The 21,113-nt window shown below is 39.5% G+C and overlaps 1 protein-coding gene across 2 annotated transcripts in view; it reads right to left on the reverse strand.

Moving 5' to 3' along the window:
* Nucleotides 1–21,113, reverse strand: part of CSMD1 (CUB and Sushi multiple domains 1) — a 2,064,317-nt gene that overhangs the window by 683,851 nt on the left and 1,359,353 nt on the right. For both annotated transcript variants that reach the window (XM_059882319.1, XM_024986326.2), the window contains exon 7: nucleotides 17,368–17,445. In XM_059882319.1, coding sequence (XP_059738302.1) covers nucleotides 17,368–17,445 — 78 coding nt within the window. The remainder of the gene's footprint in view (nucleotides 1–17,367; nucleotides 17,446–21,113) is intronic.

The raw sequence follows: 21,113 nt of genomic DNA on the forward strand, positions 1-21,113 counted from the left end.
TGAAGTAACTGTGTGCAGTGTAGGGGGTCTTATGTCCTGGTGTGCCTGGGAACTGTCCCAATTTAGACCTGCTGTTGTTATGTCCAGTCTAGCAATTATAGCAAGCAAAAAAGTCCCAGGTTTGGAGAACAAAGTATATGGTTACCCTGTGGACAGCAGATGAAGGAACTGTTGGTGGCTGTCTCCTGTTTGTAGATGGGTAAGATGAGACAGCAGCTATCATAGCTGATGAAGAACAGGGGAGCTATGTTTAAGGGGCAATCAATTCTGCTTCTATCTTAAGCCTATGAATATTACCCTTAAAATAAATTATGAAAACAGGCTCCTTACTGAGAAAGCTATAAAACTTAAGACCTTTACAATAGGAAATTTTTCTGCTTTTATTTTTCCCTACTTTTCTCGCAGATATTCTCTGCAGAAGTGCTGTTTTTCTTCCGGCTTAAATAGACTGGTCTCTAGGTAATTCTTTGGGAGCTCAGCCACTTCAGAGTATTGTTTACCTGGTGGTTTGCTTTGAAAGCCACATGCTGGGCCGGCAGCAACTTCAGCCCCGTCTCTCTGATTCATGGCTGATGGCCTCTGCAAACAAACAGCTGTCTTGAAGACAGCAGGACCTTGAGCTACAGTAAAGTCCAACCTGTAAAAACACTGCACTTCTGCTCCACTTAAGGCTCTACAGAGAGGAGGAGTTGGTGGAGCTTTGGCCATCCATCTTGGTCCTCTGTCTGCCAGGACAGATGTCTCCATTACCGTGGTGTTGAGAGATCAATGGACCTTGGAGTCAATTCCATTCCCCCCTTTTCACTAATCCTTATTCCTCCTTTCTGGTCATTCTCATTGCTTACCCGAACTTTAGTATTACTCCTTTTTATATCTTAAAAGTTTTGTGCTGTGCCGTATTGCTCAGTCATATCTGACTCTTTGTGACCCCATGGACAGTAGCCCACCAGGGGGTGGGGATTCTGAAATTTTTAGTAAAACCCAAAAGTATTTCTTTGCTCACTAAATCTATTTATAAAGATTTTCAGTGTGTTGGGACCACAGAATACTGAGTCTGTGTAACTGTTCTAAAGTAATTGCAGCACCTTCGTGTTGAGATTAAATAAAAGGACATAAAAAGGCATCCGTTGAGCACAGTGAATATTTGTTGCATGGATAAGTGAATGAGTACAACAGTATTTTTATCCAAAATCAGAAATATTGTCTCTTTTGTTTTGAAATGGAATATAAAAGAAATGTAAAGCACCAATTTTAAATGTGGTAAGTCTTCAAGTTTTTTTTTTTCTTCAAAATTCCTTTAGAAAGATTGATCTTCCAGTGATATTTAGAAAGATAAGGTAATTATTACAGAGAGGAATTTACCATTCAGATACCAGACATGGTATTTGCTTTGTGAACCTGGGTACCCCACTGTGAGTCTCAGTTCCATAATGTAAAATGGACATAGTGATTTCTTAGATGGATTCTAAAAATTAGTCTTTCTTATATGTGTAACGGAGAAGGCAATGGCACCCCACTCCAGCGCTCTTGCCTGGAAAATCCCATGGACGGAGGAGCCTGGTAAGCTGCAGTCCATGGGGACAAAGAGTCAGACACAACTGAGTGACTTCACTTTCACTTTTCACTTTCATGCATTGGAGAAGGAAATGGCAACCCACTCCAGTGTTCTTGCCTGGAGAATCCCAGGGACGGGGGAGCCTGGTGGTCTTCTGTCTATTGGGTTGCACAGAGTCGGACACCACTGAAGTGACTTAGCATAGCATATATGTGTAAAACTTTCTTACAATGGACATGCCTAATAAATATTAGCAACTATTTATAATTATTATATGTAAAATGAAATGGTGGGAAAAAAACTGTTGACAAAAGTGTGTAAATTCTAGATTTTGAGTGAACTGAAATTTAGTGTCCCTTCTGCAAGATTTCTCTAAACGACTCTGAATTTTCTTTCCTCCTCAATTAAAAAAAAACAACAAAACAAAACACTTAACAGTTTATAAGTTCCAGGTGAAACTATAGCATGATGCAAATTCTGACATACTGTAAAGAATGAATAATACCTTAAAGCTATAATCATCAAGCCTTTGGGATAGTGGTAAAATATACAAATAGAGGAATGGAACAGAATAGGAAGTCTAGAAGTAGACCCAAACAAATATTACAGCCAACTGATCTTTTCTGACAAAGGAGCAAAGGCAGTACAATGGAGAAAAGATTGACATTTCCACAGATGGTGCTGGAACAAATGGACATCCACATGCAAAAAAATTAACCTACACACAGATCTTACATTCTTCACAAAAAATTAGCTCAAAATGGACCAAAGACCTCAATGTAAAATGCAAAACTATACAACTCCTGGAAGGTAACAGGGGACAACCTAAATGACCTAGGGTTTGTCAGTGACTTTTTAAATGAAAATGAAAAAGAATAATCTGTAAAAAATTGAGATGTTGAACTTCATTAAAATTTAAAAATTCTGCTCTATAACATGAGAATAAGAAACTAAGCCACAGATGTGAAGAAAATATTTACAAATGATACATCTGATAAAGAACTATTATTCAAAGCATACAAAGAACTCTCAAAACTCAATTGTAGGAAAATCAAAAACCCCAAGTAAAATGTGTTAGATATTTTGACAGATACTTCCCAAAGGAAAATATACAGATGACAAACAGGCTTATGAAAAGATACATCATAAATCATCACAGGAATGCAGATTAAACAACCACGAGATACCACTGCACACCTATTAAAATGGTAAAAATTCAAAACATGGGCAACACCGAATGCTGGTGAATATGTGGAGCCACAAAAACACTTATTCATTGCTGGTGGAGATGCAGTTTGCCACAGCCACTTTGGAAGACCATTTGGTGGTTTCTTACAAAACTAAACCCGCTCTCACCATATGATCCAGCAGTCACACTTCTTGGTGTTTACCCAAAGGAGCTAAAAACTTATGTCCACACAGAAACCTGCACATGGGTATTTACAGCCACTTTATTCCTAATTGTCAAAATTTTAAAATAATGAGAATGTTATAAAATGTCAATAATGAGTAACTTCCCACATTATACGTGGTATTTTACATGGTAGGCTGTGGATTAATAGAGTTCTTGCATTAGGAAACAAAACGATAATAAACTTAAAACAGAAATCTCAAATTTGCTAACCTTGGACAAAATACTGGAGAGTGCTTTGCATTGCATGTGGGTAAATACTCACAGTTCTGTTGAGGGGTTTTCAAATGGGAGGGGGGCAGTCCAGTGGATGTCTCAGTCAGCTGTGGGGGGGGGGACATGTTCCAAATAGGTTTTTGTAATCAAATACCTGTAAGTTAACTAACATTTGCAATGTTCAGTATTCACTAGACTTAAGTTTATTCCATGATAATATCACTGCCACTCTCAAAATCTAATTTTATTTGGTTTTATTAAGGGATGAATACAGTTGTAGGGAGGTGAAGAGAATTACACATAGTTGCCCAAAGCTGATTTTATCTTTGCTAGGGCTTGTACAAAGCAGCCTTTAGTATGCTTTTCTGCTATGTGATGTAATTCAAATCCTTTAAAAAAATGGATAACTATATTTTTATTTTATAAATTAGCAAATGTTGAGGTTTTAAAGTGGGTGACTTATTTGAATGCATTAATTTTAAAAAATTATTATCACATTTTCTTAAAATCACAGTCAGCTACATTGTCTGTGTGTGTGTGTACATGTGTGTGTGCATGTGTGTGTGTGTACACATGTGTCTGTGTGTGTGCATGTGTGTGTGTGCGTCTGTGTGTGTGTGCCCATGCACGGGATGCTGAAGGGCCATCTTCAGTGTCATGGTACTTCTGTGGCTGCTCTTCTGTCTCATCCACCGTATCAGTCTCAACGGGGAGAGGTTAAAAACTTCTGGTGTGCAATCTAGTTTATAATTTCCCTTTGAATATAAATAAGCATTTAAAAACTGATGTTTCAAAATAAAATGTTCACAGTCTACCTGAATGAAGTGGTGGCTTCATTTTACATGTAACTATGATAAAGGTCTGCATATTTTCTATCTTAACAAAAATAAATAATTACAATGAATATTGCTATTAAGTATCTGTTTGTGCACTTTGGGCACTGGGCTGTTTTATGTGACCTGTAATAAGTGAATAAAACAACCCTAGAAGGTAGATATTGTCATTAGTATTTCAGATATTAGTAAATTAATGTTTAATACTATTTTATTTGGTTACTAATTCCTCTTAATTTTAAAAAAATGTAGGAGGCAGTTATAGTAATTAAAACAATGGCTAAAGAGACTATATAACTTGAATATTGTCAGAAGGAATTTGAATCTATACTTTATATGGCTTCAAGATCAATACACTCTGGGATTATCTTGACTCTGCTGTTCTTTCATTTCTCTGGGAAGGCGGTCTTCACCCAGATCATAAGCTGGGATGCCTGGGTTCCAGTCTCATTATTAGCAGAGCCATAACTTACAATCTTCTCTGTCTGGAGCAGACCTCAAATCAACTTTGTGATTCATTATGCGACTCTCTGAGAGAGGTATGATCAATAATTGCAACATCTATTGGTTCCTATTTTCCCTCTTTATAACGGTAGCAACGGTGTTCAATTGTTTGGGCTGAGACGCCTGAAGCCCACCTCCAGGTCTCACCAGCAGCCATGTGGCTGTGCGTCCTCACTGGCCCCCAGGCACTGACTCTCACATCCCCACAGGGATGACTCAGAACGAACACTCTTCAAGGCGCTCGTCAGCTCACGTGGACCTCATCCCACCCACCCAAAGATTCCCCAGAAGAAGCTTTCCTGAGGAAAACACAGGGAGACTTAAAATAAGAAGGGGATCAGAAAGTGAGTGTGTGTGCGTGTGTGTGTGTGTGTGTGTGTGTGCCTGCATGCGTGTGTGGTTGTTGCTGAAGTGTAGGGCAGTGATGCTGGAGAAGAACAGGAGGACGAGATCACAGAGGGCCTTCCGGATGTTGTCAAAAAGTAGATTTAGAGGCACAAGAAATCTCTGGAGCCTGTGAAACAAGGGTGAAGGCCTGATCGGATTAAAATTGTAGAGCTGTAATGAAGAATTTGCAAATTAATGTCCTATACCAAAAACACTTCACGTCCAATAAGAAATGCTGAGTTAACAACAACAAGAAAAGGAATCACTCAGATTGTCTCATATACTAAGCTTCATTTTACCAAAATACACTCCAATTAATCCTCGTAATAGACTGAATTAGTAACATAAAAATCATGAGAATATTATGATTAGAATATATCACAGATATATAAGCAGACATTAACAGGGTATCTATTTATTCGTCTTCCACCAGATAAAAGAAAATTATTATTCTGAAGGGTGATAGTACTGGAGAAAAACGTTCACATATTTTACAAGAACATCCAGAGAAGAGATTTTTAGTTTGTCATTTTCACCGCTAAAAGGAGTGAAACAGAGAAATGAAGTTATTCCTTCAACTAAAGCAATCTTAAATATGCCATTGTGATGCAAATAGCATGTAACATAAAACTAAAATTGGGTCAGAACAAGTCATAAATGGCTTTTATACAGATTCTAGAAAATAGTGCCTGAAAAAAGGATGGCTGCTTGCTTGGCTGGAAGGATAGACTATAGATTGCTAAACCCTATTCTTAGTGTACTGAATACATAATGACATGGATGTAAATAGTAGATCAATCCGCAAATACTTCTACAGTTTATCAGAGGATCCTGCTCATTTCACAGGCTTCCCAAGTGGGACCAGTGGTAAAGAACCTGCCTGCCAGTGCAGGAAACATAAGATGTGGATTTGACCCCTGGGTCGGGATGATCCTCAGAGGAGGGCATGGCAACTCACTCCAGGATTCTTGCCTGGAGAATCCCATGGACAGAGGAGCCTGGCAGGCTACAGTCCATGGGGTGGCTCACAGAAATTACCACTGTATTCTTTGCATGATATATTAACTTAATGCAACTAAGATCTTCTAATTCTTACAGATCTTTAAAAAAATAACATATGAATTAGCCCTTACAAAAAGTACAGATAACTATATGAGATCACTTTTTCCAATGTCAGAAACCTACAAAGAGTTGTGAAATGCTTTTTATATGTACATCTGCACGACAAAGCTGTAAAGATTTTCCTGGGGCTGGCGGGGGATGTGTGTGGAGAATTTCTTACATAAACTTGGATTTTTACTTAAAGCTATGACATTCCCAGATATATGATTAAAGTATCTTGCTTGGATGTCACATGGTGTATACTTTTTCATATGCCTTTCAAACTGACAATTCAAACTACAAAATAGGTGATTTAAACAGGAAAATTGAAGTCCCTGTAAAGTATTATAGTAATAATTGCAATATACAGTGTTCACAAAATATGGTGCTTTCCATTTCCAAAGCACTTTACTAATTAATCTCAGCTTATCTCCTTGACTTTCCATATATTTTTCACTTATTTTAAAACATAACTTGCTTTTCTTTCTGGCATAACAACTAGTTAGTAATTGTCTCCATCTGCTTCCTCTTTATGAAAATAATGCAAATGCATCGAACCCAAGGGATGTGACCAAATCAGTACTGTAACAAATAAATAGAATCATTTGCTGTAATTAAATTATCTAATTTAATCCAATTAGTGCAGCAATTAATTTGGAGAGATTAGTTTAAAAAATTGGTGAATGCTTCTGAAATTAAATATCATCATTATATATCATTGAAGATTTATACTAAGGCTGTTCCATTTTGCATTCAAGACAAGAGAGTAAGAGTAAGTAAGGGAAACAAAATTGTCCATTATAAACCTAAAAATGTATGCTAAATCAGAAAGAAAAGATTAAGAATCTTAGAAAAAACAACAAGAATTTGTAAAATATGTTTCTTTCATTCTTTAGCATTTGAATTAAGCTTTATTTCCATAATTTGAATTCCCTTATGTCATGATTAATACAGCTCATTTGAATTCCCATGAAAAATCTTATAAATCCTGAGATTATGAATGAGAACATTTTCACAGTTTCTTTGCCTTCTATATACAGGCCACATAAGTAGCCAAGATTTAAGATTTAGGATTATAAACTGAAATGGCCTTCAGGAGGTAAGCAGGTCTTGGGGTTCTGGTCAATGGGGTTCACTCCTCTTCTGCACAGGGCAGCCACCAGCCAGCTATTCCTGCGGACGTCAGGCATGACTGCAGACCCAGCATTGCCAAGCCTTCCTGCTTTTAAAATAAACCAGAATCTATGTTTTCTACATGGAAATCTATGAGCTAAAAAGGAGATTGGCTCTGCAAAAGACCCTTTGAGGAGGATGAAAAGACAAGCTACAGATGGATAGAAAATATTTTCAAACCACATACCCAACAAAAGATTAGTATCTAGACTACAGAACAAATGCTCACAACTCAACAGGAGAAAAAAAATAGAAAATGGGCAAAATATGTGAACTAACATTTCACTGGAGATTTAATACAAATGGCGAATGAGCAGGTAAGACATTTACCATCATTAGCCATTAAGAAATGCAATTTAAGACCATAATAAGATATCAATGGCTACTTATCAAAATAACTCATTAAAAAAAAAAAGTGTTAACACCAAATGCTGGCAAGCATGCTGAGAAACTGCATCACATATATGTTGTTTTGGGGACATAAGATGGTACAGCTGCTCCGGAAATCTGTTTGGCAGTTTCTTATAAAACTGACGTGCTATCATATGATCCAGCACTTACTCTCCCAGGACTTTATTCAAGAGAAATGAAAACCCATATTCATGGGAAAACTCTTCATTTCACAATGTCAGTAAGAGTTTTGTTCTTAAGAGCAAAAATTGGAAGCACACCCAGTGTCATGCAACAGCCAATGGTTAAACAGTGATATATCCCTGCCGTGGAGAATCCTATGGCAACAAAAAAGAACCAAGTACTGATACACACGACCACTCAGATGGTTCACAGGGGAGTTGTGCTGAGGGGAAAAGCTGGTCACAAGAGGTAACAGTGTACGTTCCGTATGTGTGGCACTCTTGAAATAACAAACTGACCAAGTGAACACTAGCCCAGGAGAGCATTGCGGGCAGCCTCGCGGGGGGCACTGCTGTGTGCATTGACTGTAGGACTCCACACAGGCGACGCAACTGTGCAGACCCACACTCACACACACACACACACACGCATGAGAGCGCCCAGGGAAAACTGGTGAAGTTTGAATAAGCTCTGTAGACTGTCCCAAAGTCACTTCTCCAGTTTTAAGATTATCCCACAATTAGGGAAATCAGGTGAAGGTACAAGGCCTCCTTGTAGATTTTACTACAGTTTCCTGAAAATCTATGATCATTTCAAAATAAAGTTTCTTTTTGTTGTTGGTGGTATTCTTGTTAAAAAAGAGACTGGCAACCCAGAGACAATGTGGAGGATACACGATAGGTGTGCCAGTCTTTAGAGGGTCACCTGTGAAGCAGGTAGGTGTGAGTGCACCAGCTTCTTACCTGAACCTGAGTGCTTGAGAGTCCCTGAATAACTGAATGAAGATGGGCATCTCCCCTCCTCCCTCCGTCGAAATAAACAGGCAGAAACCACGCTTCTCCTCACCTTTCCCATGAATGCACAAACTGCTTCTCTTAAAATCAACATAAATTATCAGCACTAACACCATTGATCAACATCAGTTCATTTATCTCTGAATTTCTTCTTCAGTGAGGCAGGGTTATCAATCTGGATAGACTGTCACCCTGAAAGCTGAAAGTCAAGTTCAATTTTACAATTCTGTGATTCTATGAAAGGACTTAATCTGAAAGTATTTTCAGTATTCTCCTCTCACCGTTAAAAATGTGTTGTAAATAAAATGATGAGGCTTAAGGACTGTGCGTCTTTTCTGAATTCCGCTTGATGTTCTGAGTACTTCTTGGTTTTTAAGTCCAGACTTCCCTATCTATCTTTATATCAGGGCTAATTAATTTAACTGGCAGACTTAGTTGCCTTGTGTATAGAATGGAAGGTTTTAATTTAATTCATAAAGGAGCTACCATGATTAATTAGTTTAATCTTTAGAGCTTCTGACTGAAGTTGCTCAGTAGCAAACATTTGATCATATAAGATAATTAAATTACAATGAAATAGTAATAGCAATTTACTCTCCTAACAGCTACTGGAATTAGGTACCTGTGTTGACACACAACACCAGCAGTCCCACAGTTCTCTACAGTTTCAGAGTGTTTTTTATCCACTTATATGGGAAGATTAAGTTATTTTATAAAATTTAATAAAAATGTGTGTGATATGTTGGGTTTCTAAAAGGTAAGTGATGGAAATGCTAAGATATATACTGCTCTTTCAAGTCTGCTATAATCTGTAGGGTGTTTCCCATTCACTTTTTGAAATAAAAGGACAAACCTGTAGTCATTTTGCACACCTTTAGTTAATTGATTATCCTCTGTAAATATATGCTGAACCCATTTATAAAGGATTTAACTTTCTATTGCGTTTACAGCACAACTGAACCAAGCTATATCTTGCTTCCCATATTTTAACAGATTCTTTTTTTCTGGTTACTTAAGACATTACGTATGTAAATGATGTGATAAATAATTGATGAACCTCCTAGCTTTGCTTCTAGTCACCAATGATGCCATTCTTCCCAATGTATCTAGATAGCAGTTCTCTTCCCAGCAAGATTTTCCTTGGCATTTTAAAAGATATTTTAGCTCCTGCAGTGACAAAGGCCTATTTAGAAACTGCAAGCATAATTTACTTACCTGATTTATGAAGCAATTTGTACAACCTACTATATTCATGCTAGATGGGAATGGATCTTTGTTAAGAAAACAAGGTTCTTTAACAATTGCAAAACTTCATATTGTTGCATTTTATGATGAAACAAAGCAGATAGGGGCAATTATCCTTTGTGTTTTATTAAACCTTGATAAAACTGTTAGAGGTTAATGGAGCTATTATTTTTTCCACTGTCAAAACCTGCTTTAAAGCAAGATCAAGAGCACTCAGTGCCAGAAATCCAGCATAGAGCACAGCAGACGTGCCTTGTTTTAGCAGTTTTACAAATCACTTTGGTCTACCATCATTCAAATAAATCACCCATTAATACTAGAGCAATAAAGTCCCCTAAAAACAAATGATGATGGGTGACATTTCCAGCAATGTAGTAACAAGCTTAGTGACCATAAAAATATTATTGTAAAACAAAATGTGTGCTCTTTTTTGTAACTGGATAAAGCAAATCCTGTTAATTTTTAAAGACAATTCATGTGGGGATTCATAAAACAATAATATATCCAGTTACCTGGTGAAGTGTGGTCTGATGAAAATGCTGTCTGCAAGTTATTTCTGGAATAAAGTTTCCGAGGTGGAAACCACACAAAGCATCATCTATAGCTGATGAGATTGAGGGTCGTGGTGTGACTTCTGCTCCCTGAGAAGCCTGTCTTAGCCCTATTAAGGGAGTCACTCGAGTTTCTTAACAGCCTCACTCCATTCTCCTCCCCTCATCCCATCTCATGACCACAGCCCTCTTCAAGCTCCAAATCCAGAGAAGCACCTGGAGAGTGGCAGGGCTGGCTTTCTCTGTGGTTCTTCAAATGCCCTTTCTGAAAGCCAGCATGTCCTAGTCATCAACTCAGTAACAAATGGATTCATCCAGCAGTGGCATAGTGGAAAATTAGAGTGTTGTATTTTCTAGCCTACTAGAGCACAGAATCCAGGCTGGCAATGAGGTTTTACTACCAGACACTGTCACCTTGTTACAAAAACTTGAAAAAGACTCATTCCTCATGGTTTTAATGTTTCCTTCCGTGCAGCAGGTATAGGGATTCCAAGACTATGGTATTTTATTTTAATTGACCAGTTATTTAATTAGTTGTGCCTCATTCATATACTACATATAATTTTGGTAATAAGAATGATTTTCTCTTAACCATTGCCAAGCACATGTCTATAAATGAGAGATTTGAGGGAATCAGTCACTGACAAGGTACAATATAGAAAACACAGTGTCTTGGAAAACATGGTGTCTTGACTTGCAAAGGACCTAATTTAATGTTGTTTAACATCCTGTCTATGGATTCTTACATTTTATGGGTTGACCTACTACTATTCTGAAAGCTAATAAATTTCTATTTTTACTCAATGCTCAATAAGTGTTGCTATCTTTCTTATAATGCTCCTGGTCTGATAAACATTTACATGGTTTGAATGACCAGGAGACTCATTTCCTCTAGGAAAAGAATGTATTTTTAATATCTCTATGACAGCTGTCGGTCTTTCCTCAAGGTTTTCATGCTGAAGGCATGAAGATGACATGGAGCACAAAGACCTCACTGAAGGAGAGTGTGACGTCAACTTGCCATGCTCCTTCAGGCCTCCACACAACTAGGAAAGTCAGTCATTCAATGGACAAGTCCGCACTGGCGGACAGATTCTTTACACGCAGCACTACCTGGAAGCCCATATGTATCACATACTGTGATAAATGATACAGAGAAAAGCAGAACAGGTAACCAGAGGGGTAAAGTGATCTCTGGGCAAGGTGTGCAAAAGGTATGCAGGGTGACCAGTGAGAGCCTAGGGAGCAGGTAAGCTCTGAGAAATGATGTGAAGGAAGGGAGAGATAAGGCGCCTGGGGGAAACCACCTCAGACTGAGGAGACAGAGGAACGAAGACTGAGGTGGGAGCTTTAAGAACTAGCCCCAAAGCTAGTGGACAAGGGCTGGGGCAGAACAGATGGGGAGCAGGGGTGAGGCGGTCCTGTGGGTCTCTGTAAGGGACGTGGGCTCACTTGGGCAGTGATGGGAAAGCTTCAAAGGGTTCTGAGCAGAAGAGTGATGAGATTCCACAGATGAGTCCTTCCGATCACTCTGGATGAAGTGTGGGGTCTTGACCGCAGGGACACAGGCAGCGATAGGAATCTGGGGTGAGATAGTGAGTAATGCACCTAAGAACAGTGGTGGTTTGGGGTGAAGAGATGTGGTTGGCTTCTGACGTGGCTGGGGCAGCAGGCTGGCAGGGCAGGGATGGCGCCGGGCTCTGAGTCTTCAACAGGGAAGAGCAGTGGCCTTTGTTCAGAAGGAGAGAGATGCTTATTACACTTGCGTGTGCAAATGTTGGGTGGGCAGGTGGACGCACCAGTGTGGAAATGGAGAGAGAGGTCTAGGGCCATTAATCAGAGATGCTTCATTCTGCTCCAGCAGTGGATCACACTGAAACTGCTTTCCAGTGTGACTATTATTGGGATGCTTTGCCTTTCCTTTATCTCTCGTTTTACCCCTATCTCAAAGGGATTAATGGTTTCTTTGTTTCCCATTCCTTAGCTTGCACTAATCCCTGTTTACAGAGAGAGGATTGAAAGGAGAGTCTTTTTCTGGGCGGAGTCCATTTTTGTGTGTGATTATGTTGCTAAGTGTGGAGGCTGACAGGAATGGAAGAAATTATGAAAGACAAGATTAACTCTTTTTTTTTTTTTTCCATTTAACACCCTGGAATGTAAGTAAAAAGGGAATATTACATACTAATATATTCCATTTGGTCTTAAATTATCCCAAACATAAGAAGACAAGGACTGAATGTAGTGATTTTAGTGATAAGTGGATGACACAGTGTGACCCAGCACAGCTAGCATGGTCATTTATAAGGATGTATTTTAGAAAGTGGATTAATGAGCCACACCATGTTAAGAAGCTAAATCAAATATTACATTGTTACAACTGCATCTTTAACTGTACATTGTAGCTAAGGCATCATTTACACTGTTGCCCCAAAAAATGGAACTACAAAACTCATAAAATGTGCCCTTCCAAATAACTGTGTCTGAGGCAAAAGAGAAAGACAACATATTATAAAAGACAATATTTGATCAATTGTCTTTCATTAACAGGACTATTTGGCAATTTTGAATAAATATCATTCTGTTTCATTTCAGATATTTTTTCAGAGGTGGAAGAAAATTGATTGCCCATGGAAACAAAGACAATGAAATAAATGGCTTACAGTCAAAAGTAGAAGAATTTTAGGGTCATTAATTTCATAGTATGCTGTTGTTATTTTTTTCCCAAGGGTTTATAACACAATGCATTATATTTTCCCATTTTTCCACCATGTTTCAATCAGCTTTACATTAAATAATGGCTCTGAACCAAATGTCCTATCCTGTTTGGGTATAAACTGTTGCAACTGCAGATGCTTAATACACAGCATGTGCCATCAATTCTTCTGACTGAGTTACAACAAATCAATAGTGGATTTGTAAAGTCATTTGTCTTTAACTTTACACAGAGAGAACAATCTCTAGCTGAAAAATAACAACCAAAGCTTTTGTTTGTCCTTCTCCCTACAGAGTTCTACATTTTTGAGTTAGACGGGCAGTAATGGATTACCTACCCTCCTGACTCTCACACTTAGGGCTGCTAACATTGTATTCTGTTGCATTGTATTCTGTAGACAAGAATGGCAAGAAGAAAAGGAAGAGGAAAGTAAGTCTACAGCTGCTGCTGCTTCTGAATCACTTCAGTCGTGTCCGACTCTGTGCGACCCCATAGACTGCAGCCCACCAGGCTCCCCCGTCCCTGGGATTCTCCAGGCAAGAACACTGGAGTGGGTTGCCATTTCCTTCTCCAATGCATGAAAGTGAAAAATGAAAGTGAAGTCGCTCACTCCTGTCCAACTCTTAGCGACCCCATGGACTGCAGCCTACCAGGCTCCTCTGTCCATGGGATTTTCTAGGCAAGAGTACTGGAGTGGGGTGCCACTGCCTTCTCTGAAGTCTACAGCTACCACCATGTAAGGTACCAAGCGCTTCCAATCCCAGAATAAAGAGGAGCCCCCGACATTATTCAGTGATGCAAAGCAGATGGGAAGGAGCTGACTGAGTTATCCCAGGTACCCTTCTTGCTGTGTGCTGCCCAGGAATGCTGGGATCTTTTAAAGCTTTAATTAACTAGATACTTACAGCATTCTGCAGAATTAATACCTTGATTATCTTTGGGGTTTCCTGCAAACATTGTTAGTTAATAATAAATGAAACTGATGAAAAACTAAATTTGTAAGTCATTTCATTCTAAGAGATGATGTAGAAAATGGCCCTCACTCTATAGATGAGTTGAAATATCTACACAGCCTTTCAGGTCACTCCACCTTATATGGTTAAATTGATGCATGTTAAGGATTAGAGTGAATTGTTGAGGTTTAATTGGTAAAATGCAGTCAGGGCAGGATGGAGGAACAAATTGACTTAGTGATTCCAGGGCGAAATCCACAAATGATTCATCAGATTTCATTGAGAGGCATAAAAGTGAAAATATGTAGGGTTTTTGCTCCACAACATGGATATTTTTCCTTCTTCATTTATTTAATCATCAAACACCTGTTAAGTGCTCGTTAGCTTGGGTTATATTCCATTTAATATATATTCTATGGTGTGTGTATGTGTGTGTTAGTTGCTAAGTCATGCTCGACTCTGCAACCCTACGGACTGTAGCCCACCAGGCTCCTCTGTCTATGGGACTTTCCAGGCAAGAATACCGGACTGGGTTGCCATTCCCTTTTCCAGGGGATCTTCTCGACCCAAGAATGAACCTGCATCTCCTGCATTGGCAGGCAGATTCTTTACCACTGAGCCACCCCAGAACCCCATTGTGTATGTACAACAACTTCTTGAGCAAACTCTGAAAGACAGTAGAGGACACAGAAGCCTGGCAAGTTACCATCCATGGGGTTGCAAAGAATTGGACGTGACTTAGCAACTGGACAACAAAAACAAATACCACTTCTTTATCTATTCATATGTCAACATTTAGGTTGTTTCCATGTGTTGGCTATTGCAAACAGCGATGGAGGGGGGATAGATGGGGAGGTTTGAATTGACTCGTACACGTTACTATATTTAAAATAGATAACCAACAAAGGCCTACTGTATAGACCAGGGAACTCTGGTCTATACAGTAAAAAAGGAAAAGAATTTGAAAAAAATAGATCCATGTATATGCATAATGCGATCACTTTGTTCTACACCTGACACCAGCAATATTGTCAGTTGACTATACTCTAATACAAAGTAAGCATTCAGAGTAAGAGGACAGCTGCTCTTGTCAGTCACTCCTGTCATTCTGCTCCACACCTGTGACGGGCAGCAGACGCAGGCTTTGATCAGGGGGTGGGCAGGCAGAGGAGGCGGTCAACGGATAATCACACAGCCTCTGCTGTCCCATTTCTTACTCTGTGAGGAGTCTCGGGAAGAAGACAGATTCATAAACAAAAATGTCCAGGTAGAAAGAAAACTATCAAAATAGAGGTCCACACAGATGAGGCGGGCCAACAGCGAATCATAGCTGTCAGATCCCAGGCTAAACATTTCTGTATTTCCTTACATCCTTTCCCAAACCCTCAGGGGTGAGGAATTGAGATCCAGAGCAAGCTACGTTCGTTGTGCCAAGAGGGCTGTATACTTAGATTTAACCTCAAGAACATCAGAGGCTGTCGTCTCCAAGAAAAATCCCACACTCAGGGCAAACCACAAGTGAAGAAAAGTGAAAGTTAAGTGTTAGTCCCTTAGTCATGTCTGACTCTTTTAATCCCATGGATCATAGCCTGCCAGGCTCCTCTGTCCGTGTAATTCTCCAGGCAAGAATCCTGGAGTGGGTTGCCATTCCCTTCCCCCGGGGATCTTCCCAATCCAGCGATCAAACCTGGGTCTCCAGCATTGCAGGCAGATTCTTCACCCTCTGAGCCACCAGGGAAGCCCAGAAATATAGAGGCCATGGCTTATTGAATGGCTTGAAAAAATAATGAGACAAGTACCAAAGACACAACGTTTAATATAAATACTGAATGTAAATAAATCAGATAATCTGTATATAAATGACTTAATAAGAGTGTCAGCAACTGACATGCCTGCAGGAAGCCTCACCATATCTATAAAATGCATGCATCATCTTTGTGCGCCCCCTTCTATTCCATCACAATGGGAAGGGGGTCACTGCTTCCTAGGAAAAGGTTGTATCCTGGATGGGGCTTTATGGGCTCTGTGTCCTGGGCTCACCTCCTGTGAGGAGTCAAACTATTTCCTAAGATCTTAGAAAACAAGGTCAGTGCTCTGGGCCCTACCTCCTTCTCTGGCAAGTAAGATCCAGGTTGTTTGAAATCTTGGCTGACCTACTATGTACAATCGTCCCTTCTTCTCTTTATGTACAGCAAATTCCTAACGGATGTGGTTGCAGAATGCCCACTCCCTGCCCTATACTGGAACAGGCAGTTATAAACACCATGCTTCATCTACTCAACAAAAATCATTACCATTTTACTTTTATAAATGATGCAACTTGAATTTGAATACAATCAACACTCTCACAGCTATTGAATCCTTGTCTCCCCAGCTTCAAAGTCTGTGTCCTCTTTTCTCTGAAGCACTTAATTTAGTTTCCTCAGACACACCTTCCGCGTGAATAACATATTACCATTTATTACAAGGCTGATCTTAGAAGGCTTGCAGTTTCCTCAATTCTTCATTTCCTCTAATGATTAATTTTCAAGCCTAACAAAAACGTGGCGTAATACTGCTGAGAGATAGGACGGAACGCTTTCTAATACCACTGAGTTATGACTCATTTGTCAATTTGTATTCAGATAAGGACACAGACATACTTATTTTCTTTTTCACATTCAAGCTCCTGCTTGAATGTGGCACTAAGAGATGCATTTGATGTCTGCCTGCTCTGACCTCAGACCTCATGTCGATTTGATGGAAGGGTTCACTCAGTACATAGTTTTTCTGTTCCTATGGGCCGCTTCTGCAAGGTTTTTGTCCATAAAAAAAGTCAACTGCAAAATAATTATAAACACCACATCCCCCATTTTAGGAAACATTCTGAACTAAAAACTAACAGCAGCAAAATACTAAACCTTTATTTTGAAATAATTACTTGCTTTCTTCTTGCCCTCCGGTAGTTTTCTTCCTTCATTAAGCCCGGTTCAATTTGAATAATACTGCCCATAATTATCAAACAGGGAGTATATCCTTGAGTATATACTAGAATGGAAAGAGAAACTGGGATCAAAACACCTGAGGGTGGAACGGCTACTTAATAGAGAACTCTGGAAGGTCCAGTCTCAGACAGTGGCCCATGAGGGCAGAGGGCACAGGCAGGTGGGAGATACATTTAGAATTAAGATGATCACACGGTCTCTCCAAATAGAGTGGAGTTAGTGCAGACTCTCTCTCCCAGAAAATACTTTTGAATATTTTGAAGTAGGAAGGCAGAATGAGATGCAGTGGGGAAGGCAGTTTAGAGAAGCACTTCTCCAGAAGCGCTCCCCTCTAATGGACACATTCATCCACATACAGAGAGAGGGTGACTTACAGACAGAGTTCTTATGGCTGCTGTCCTTGCTGGGCATCACCTTGACTCCTCTTGACTTCAATTCAATTGCCTTTTTCACTGGAAGAAACAAAAGAAAAATTATTAGCTAAGACTCAGAGCAATATCGCGAAACTGCATTTTATCTTCACAGCATCTCCAGTCATAACTGCTTTCTTACCAACCCCTGGAATACGGGACATGTTCTAAGGGGTGAATGATGCAAACTAAACCAGTACAAGAGCTTGTGAATAATTAATGCAAGGCTATCTGCCAGCAAGATCGTATCTTATAATCACAGTGTTAGAAGCAAAAATAATATGTGGTGAGACTATTATCTACATCCAAACCTGCTTGCCACCACTTTCTAATTCTGTTACATTCATGAAAAATTTTGAGGACAGATAAAAGGTATTTGTTTATTCATCTAGTCCTTTAATCACTCAAAATTTAACAAATATTCATTGGTGGGGAGCTAGTATGAGGAAATCCTGTTCTGAGTGCTTGGAATAAAATGCTAAATAAGAGGACACCAGTACTTCCAGACTCTCATAACCTATAGGCAATATAAAAATACATATATGGTATTGATTTCTAAAATTATAGTTCTCAACTGTAAATATTTCTTAATTTTTCTAAGCCCTACATCAAATATTTTAGGAAATTCTACTTGTCTGGTCATTTCTGGGGGGTAAAAAGTGGGAAGTCATTTGTGGGATGAAACTAAAAAATGAAATTTTAATATGAAATAATTTGCTTTAAACATCAAACTTATATTTTATTAAATTAAAAAATAGCAAATATTTATGATTTACGTGCTTAAATATGATTTACATATATGGACCTAGAGTACCATGAAGCTCTGTGTTCAAATTTTTGCTCAGAACCTGGTATCTACGTTGCCTGTGTAAGTTACCTCAGAGCCTGTTGATTTATCTGTAAAAGGAGTGTGATGCTTAGTTTATATGTCAACTTAACTGGGGCACAGAGTGCCCAGATATCTTGTCAAATGTTTTCCTGGATATTTCTGTGAAGGTGGTTTTGGAAAGAGAGTAAGTATTAAATCCATAGACTGAGTAGAGCAGCTTGCCCCTCTCCAGGTGGCTGGACCTCATCTAATCAGCTGGAGGTCTGAATAGAAAACAATATTGACACTTTCCTGAGCAGAAGAGAATTTTTCCTGCCTGACTGCCTTCGTCCTGGGTTATGCTCTTTGCTTTGAAGCCAATTCATAACCATTACACAAGCATAATGGCAAGCTGATATTGAAAGTGAAAGTGGCTTAGTTATGTCTGACTCTTTGCAACTCCATGGACTGTACAGTCCATGGAATTCTCCAGGCCAGAATACTGGACTGGGTAGTCTTTCCCTTTTCCAGGGGATCTTCTCAAACCAGGGATTAAACATGGGTCTTCTGTATTGCAGGTGGATTCTTTACCAGCTGAGCCACAGGAGAAGCCCAAGAATAGTGGAATGGGTAGCCTATCCCTTCTTCAGTGGATCTTCCAAACCAAAGGATTAAACTAGGGTCTCCTGCATTGCAGGCAGATTCTTTACCAACTGAGCTATCAGGGAAGCCCAAGCTGGTATTATTTCTACCTAAAAGACCACTGGATTATTTTTAAAAATATTTTTTCTAATTTTTATTTTTTTAAAATAATGAAAGCATAATAACTCATTTGCAGGAGACTTGGAAAATACAGAGCAAAATTACAGATAGTTCTGCTATATACTACAATTATTTTTTTCAGTAGATAAATTAAGATTTTTAGTTGGAGTTTCTATATCAAACTCTCAAAAATTAATAGTATGAAAACAGAGAGAAGTAGAAGGATACAGTAGACCTGAAAAGCATTATGAACCAATTCAACATGATTAAGATTTATACAATGTCCACACAACATCAGGGTATAAATTCTACTCAAGCTCCCATATACTATAAACCAGGAGATATTGGAACATATCTAGACACACAAAACAAGGTCTAAAAATTTCATGGTCTAAAGAGGTTGAAATCGTGCACTCTTTTCTCTTATCACTGTGGAACTATGTTAGAGATCAGTACATCACGAGAAATGCTGGGCTGGAAGAAGCACAAGCTGGAATCAAGATCGAAGGGAGAAATATCAATAACCTCAGATATGCAGATAATACCACTCTTACAGCAGAAAGCAAAGAAGAAGTAAAGAGCCTCTCAATGAAAGTGAAAGAGGAGAGTGAAAACATTGGCTTAAAACTCAACATTCAGAAAACTAAGATCACAGCATCTGGTCCCGTCACTTCATGGCAAATAGATAGGGAACAGTGACAGACTTTATTTTGGGGGGCCCCAAAATCACTGCAGATGCTGACTGAAGCCATGTAGTTAAAACATGCTTGCTCTTTGGAAGAAAAGTTATGATCAACCTAGACAGCATATTAAAAAGCAAAGACATTACTTTCCCAACAAAGGGTCTATCTAGTCAAAACTATGGTTTTTCCAGTAGTCATGTATGGAAGTGAGAGTTGGACTATAAAGAAAGCTGAGCACTGAAGATCTGATGCTTTTGAACTGTGGTGTTGGAGAAGACTCTTGGTAGTTCCTTGGAAAACAAGGAGGTCCAACCAGTCCATCCTAAAGGAAATCAGTCCTGAATATTCACTGGAAGGACTGATTCTGAACCTGAAACTCCAATACTTTGGCCAATACCTGATGCGAACAACTGACTCATTTGAAAAGACCCTGATGCTGGGAAACATTGATGGCAGGAGGAGAAGGGGACGACAGAGGATGAGATGGTTGGATGGCATCACCAACTCAATGGCCATGAGTTGGAGCAAACTCCGAGAGTTGGTGATGGACAGGGAGGCCTGGCGTGCTGCAGTCCATGGGGTTGCAAAGAGTTGGACATGACTGAGCGACTGAACTGAACTGATGTTAGAAATCAGTATCAAAGGATATTTGAAAAGATCCCACATATTTTCAAGTGCAGTGCGACATTTATCAAGAGAGATCTTCGACTTAGCCATTGAAAGCCTCAAGAAGGTTAAAAGAGTGAAAAAACACAGAAGATGATTACAGAGAAGAAAGCATTTAAATGAGAAATTAATGTCAAAGAAACTTAAAGTATTCTTGATTTTTAAAAAATATTCTTATTTGCATGATCTCTTTGTTTCCATGACTCTGCATGTTTAGCTGAACCCAGGAGTGATGAGTGGAATGTTTCCTTCTTCACATAATACAACAGGGTCTGGCCTTGGATTTTGAATCCTGGTCCCAATCATCTAGTCATGTGGCCTGACAAAACATTTAAACGTTGTATATGTGTGTTGTCAAATCTTTGCACATGAGCATGAGTTCTTCTGCTGTGCATTTCACAAGGGAAATTGGAATGGTGAAGGGACTTTACACACCTTGAGAGTTCACTGAGGAAGTTAGTCCTGTATGGTAATGTGGTTCTAACTGATCATTCTGACCAGCGCCACGGCTAGACGGTGGGACTCCTGAAGTGGACAGCACTCCTGGCGGACACGGGGTGCCCCCCACTGATGGCCCCACATGGAAGGAGTGGCCAGTGGCGGCTGCTTGCTGCCAATGCCCTCAGGGGACCCTCAGAGACAGACTGCCAGGGCCCATGTCTTCAGGGACAGATCATGTCAGGGACCACCCCATGGTCCCTGGGATGGGGTACTCTATCCCCATGGGATGGAATACAGTTCCAGAACTGTTTCCAATGGCCCTGGTGTCACTGAGGCCATCTGAATGAACC

Source organism: Bos taurus, chromosome 27, assembly GCF_002263795.3.
Source record: "Bos taurus isolate L1 Dominette 01449 registration number 42190680 breed Hereford chromosome 27, ARS-UCD2.0, whole genome shotgun sequence".
Classification (NCBI taxonomy): Eukaryota; Metazoa; Chordata; class Mammalia; order Artiodactyla; family Bovidae; genus Bos; species Bos taurus.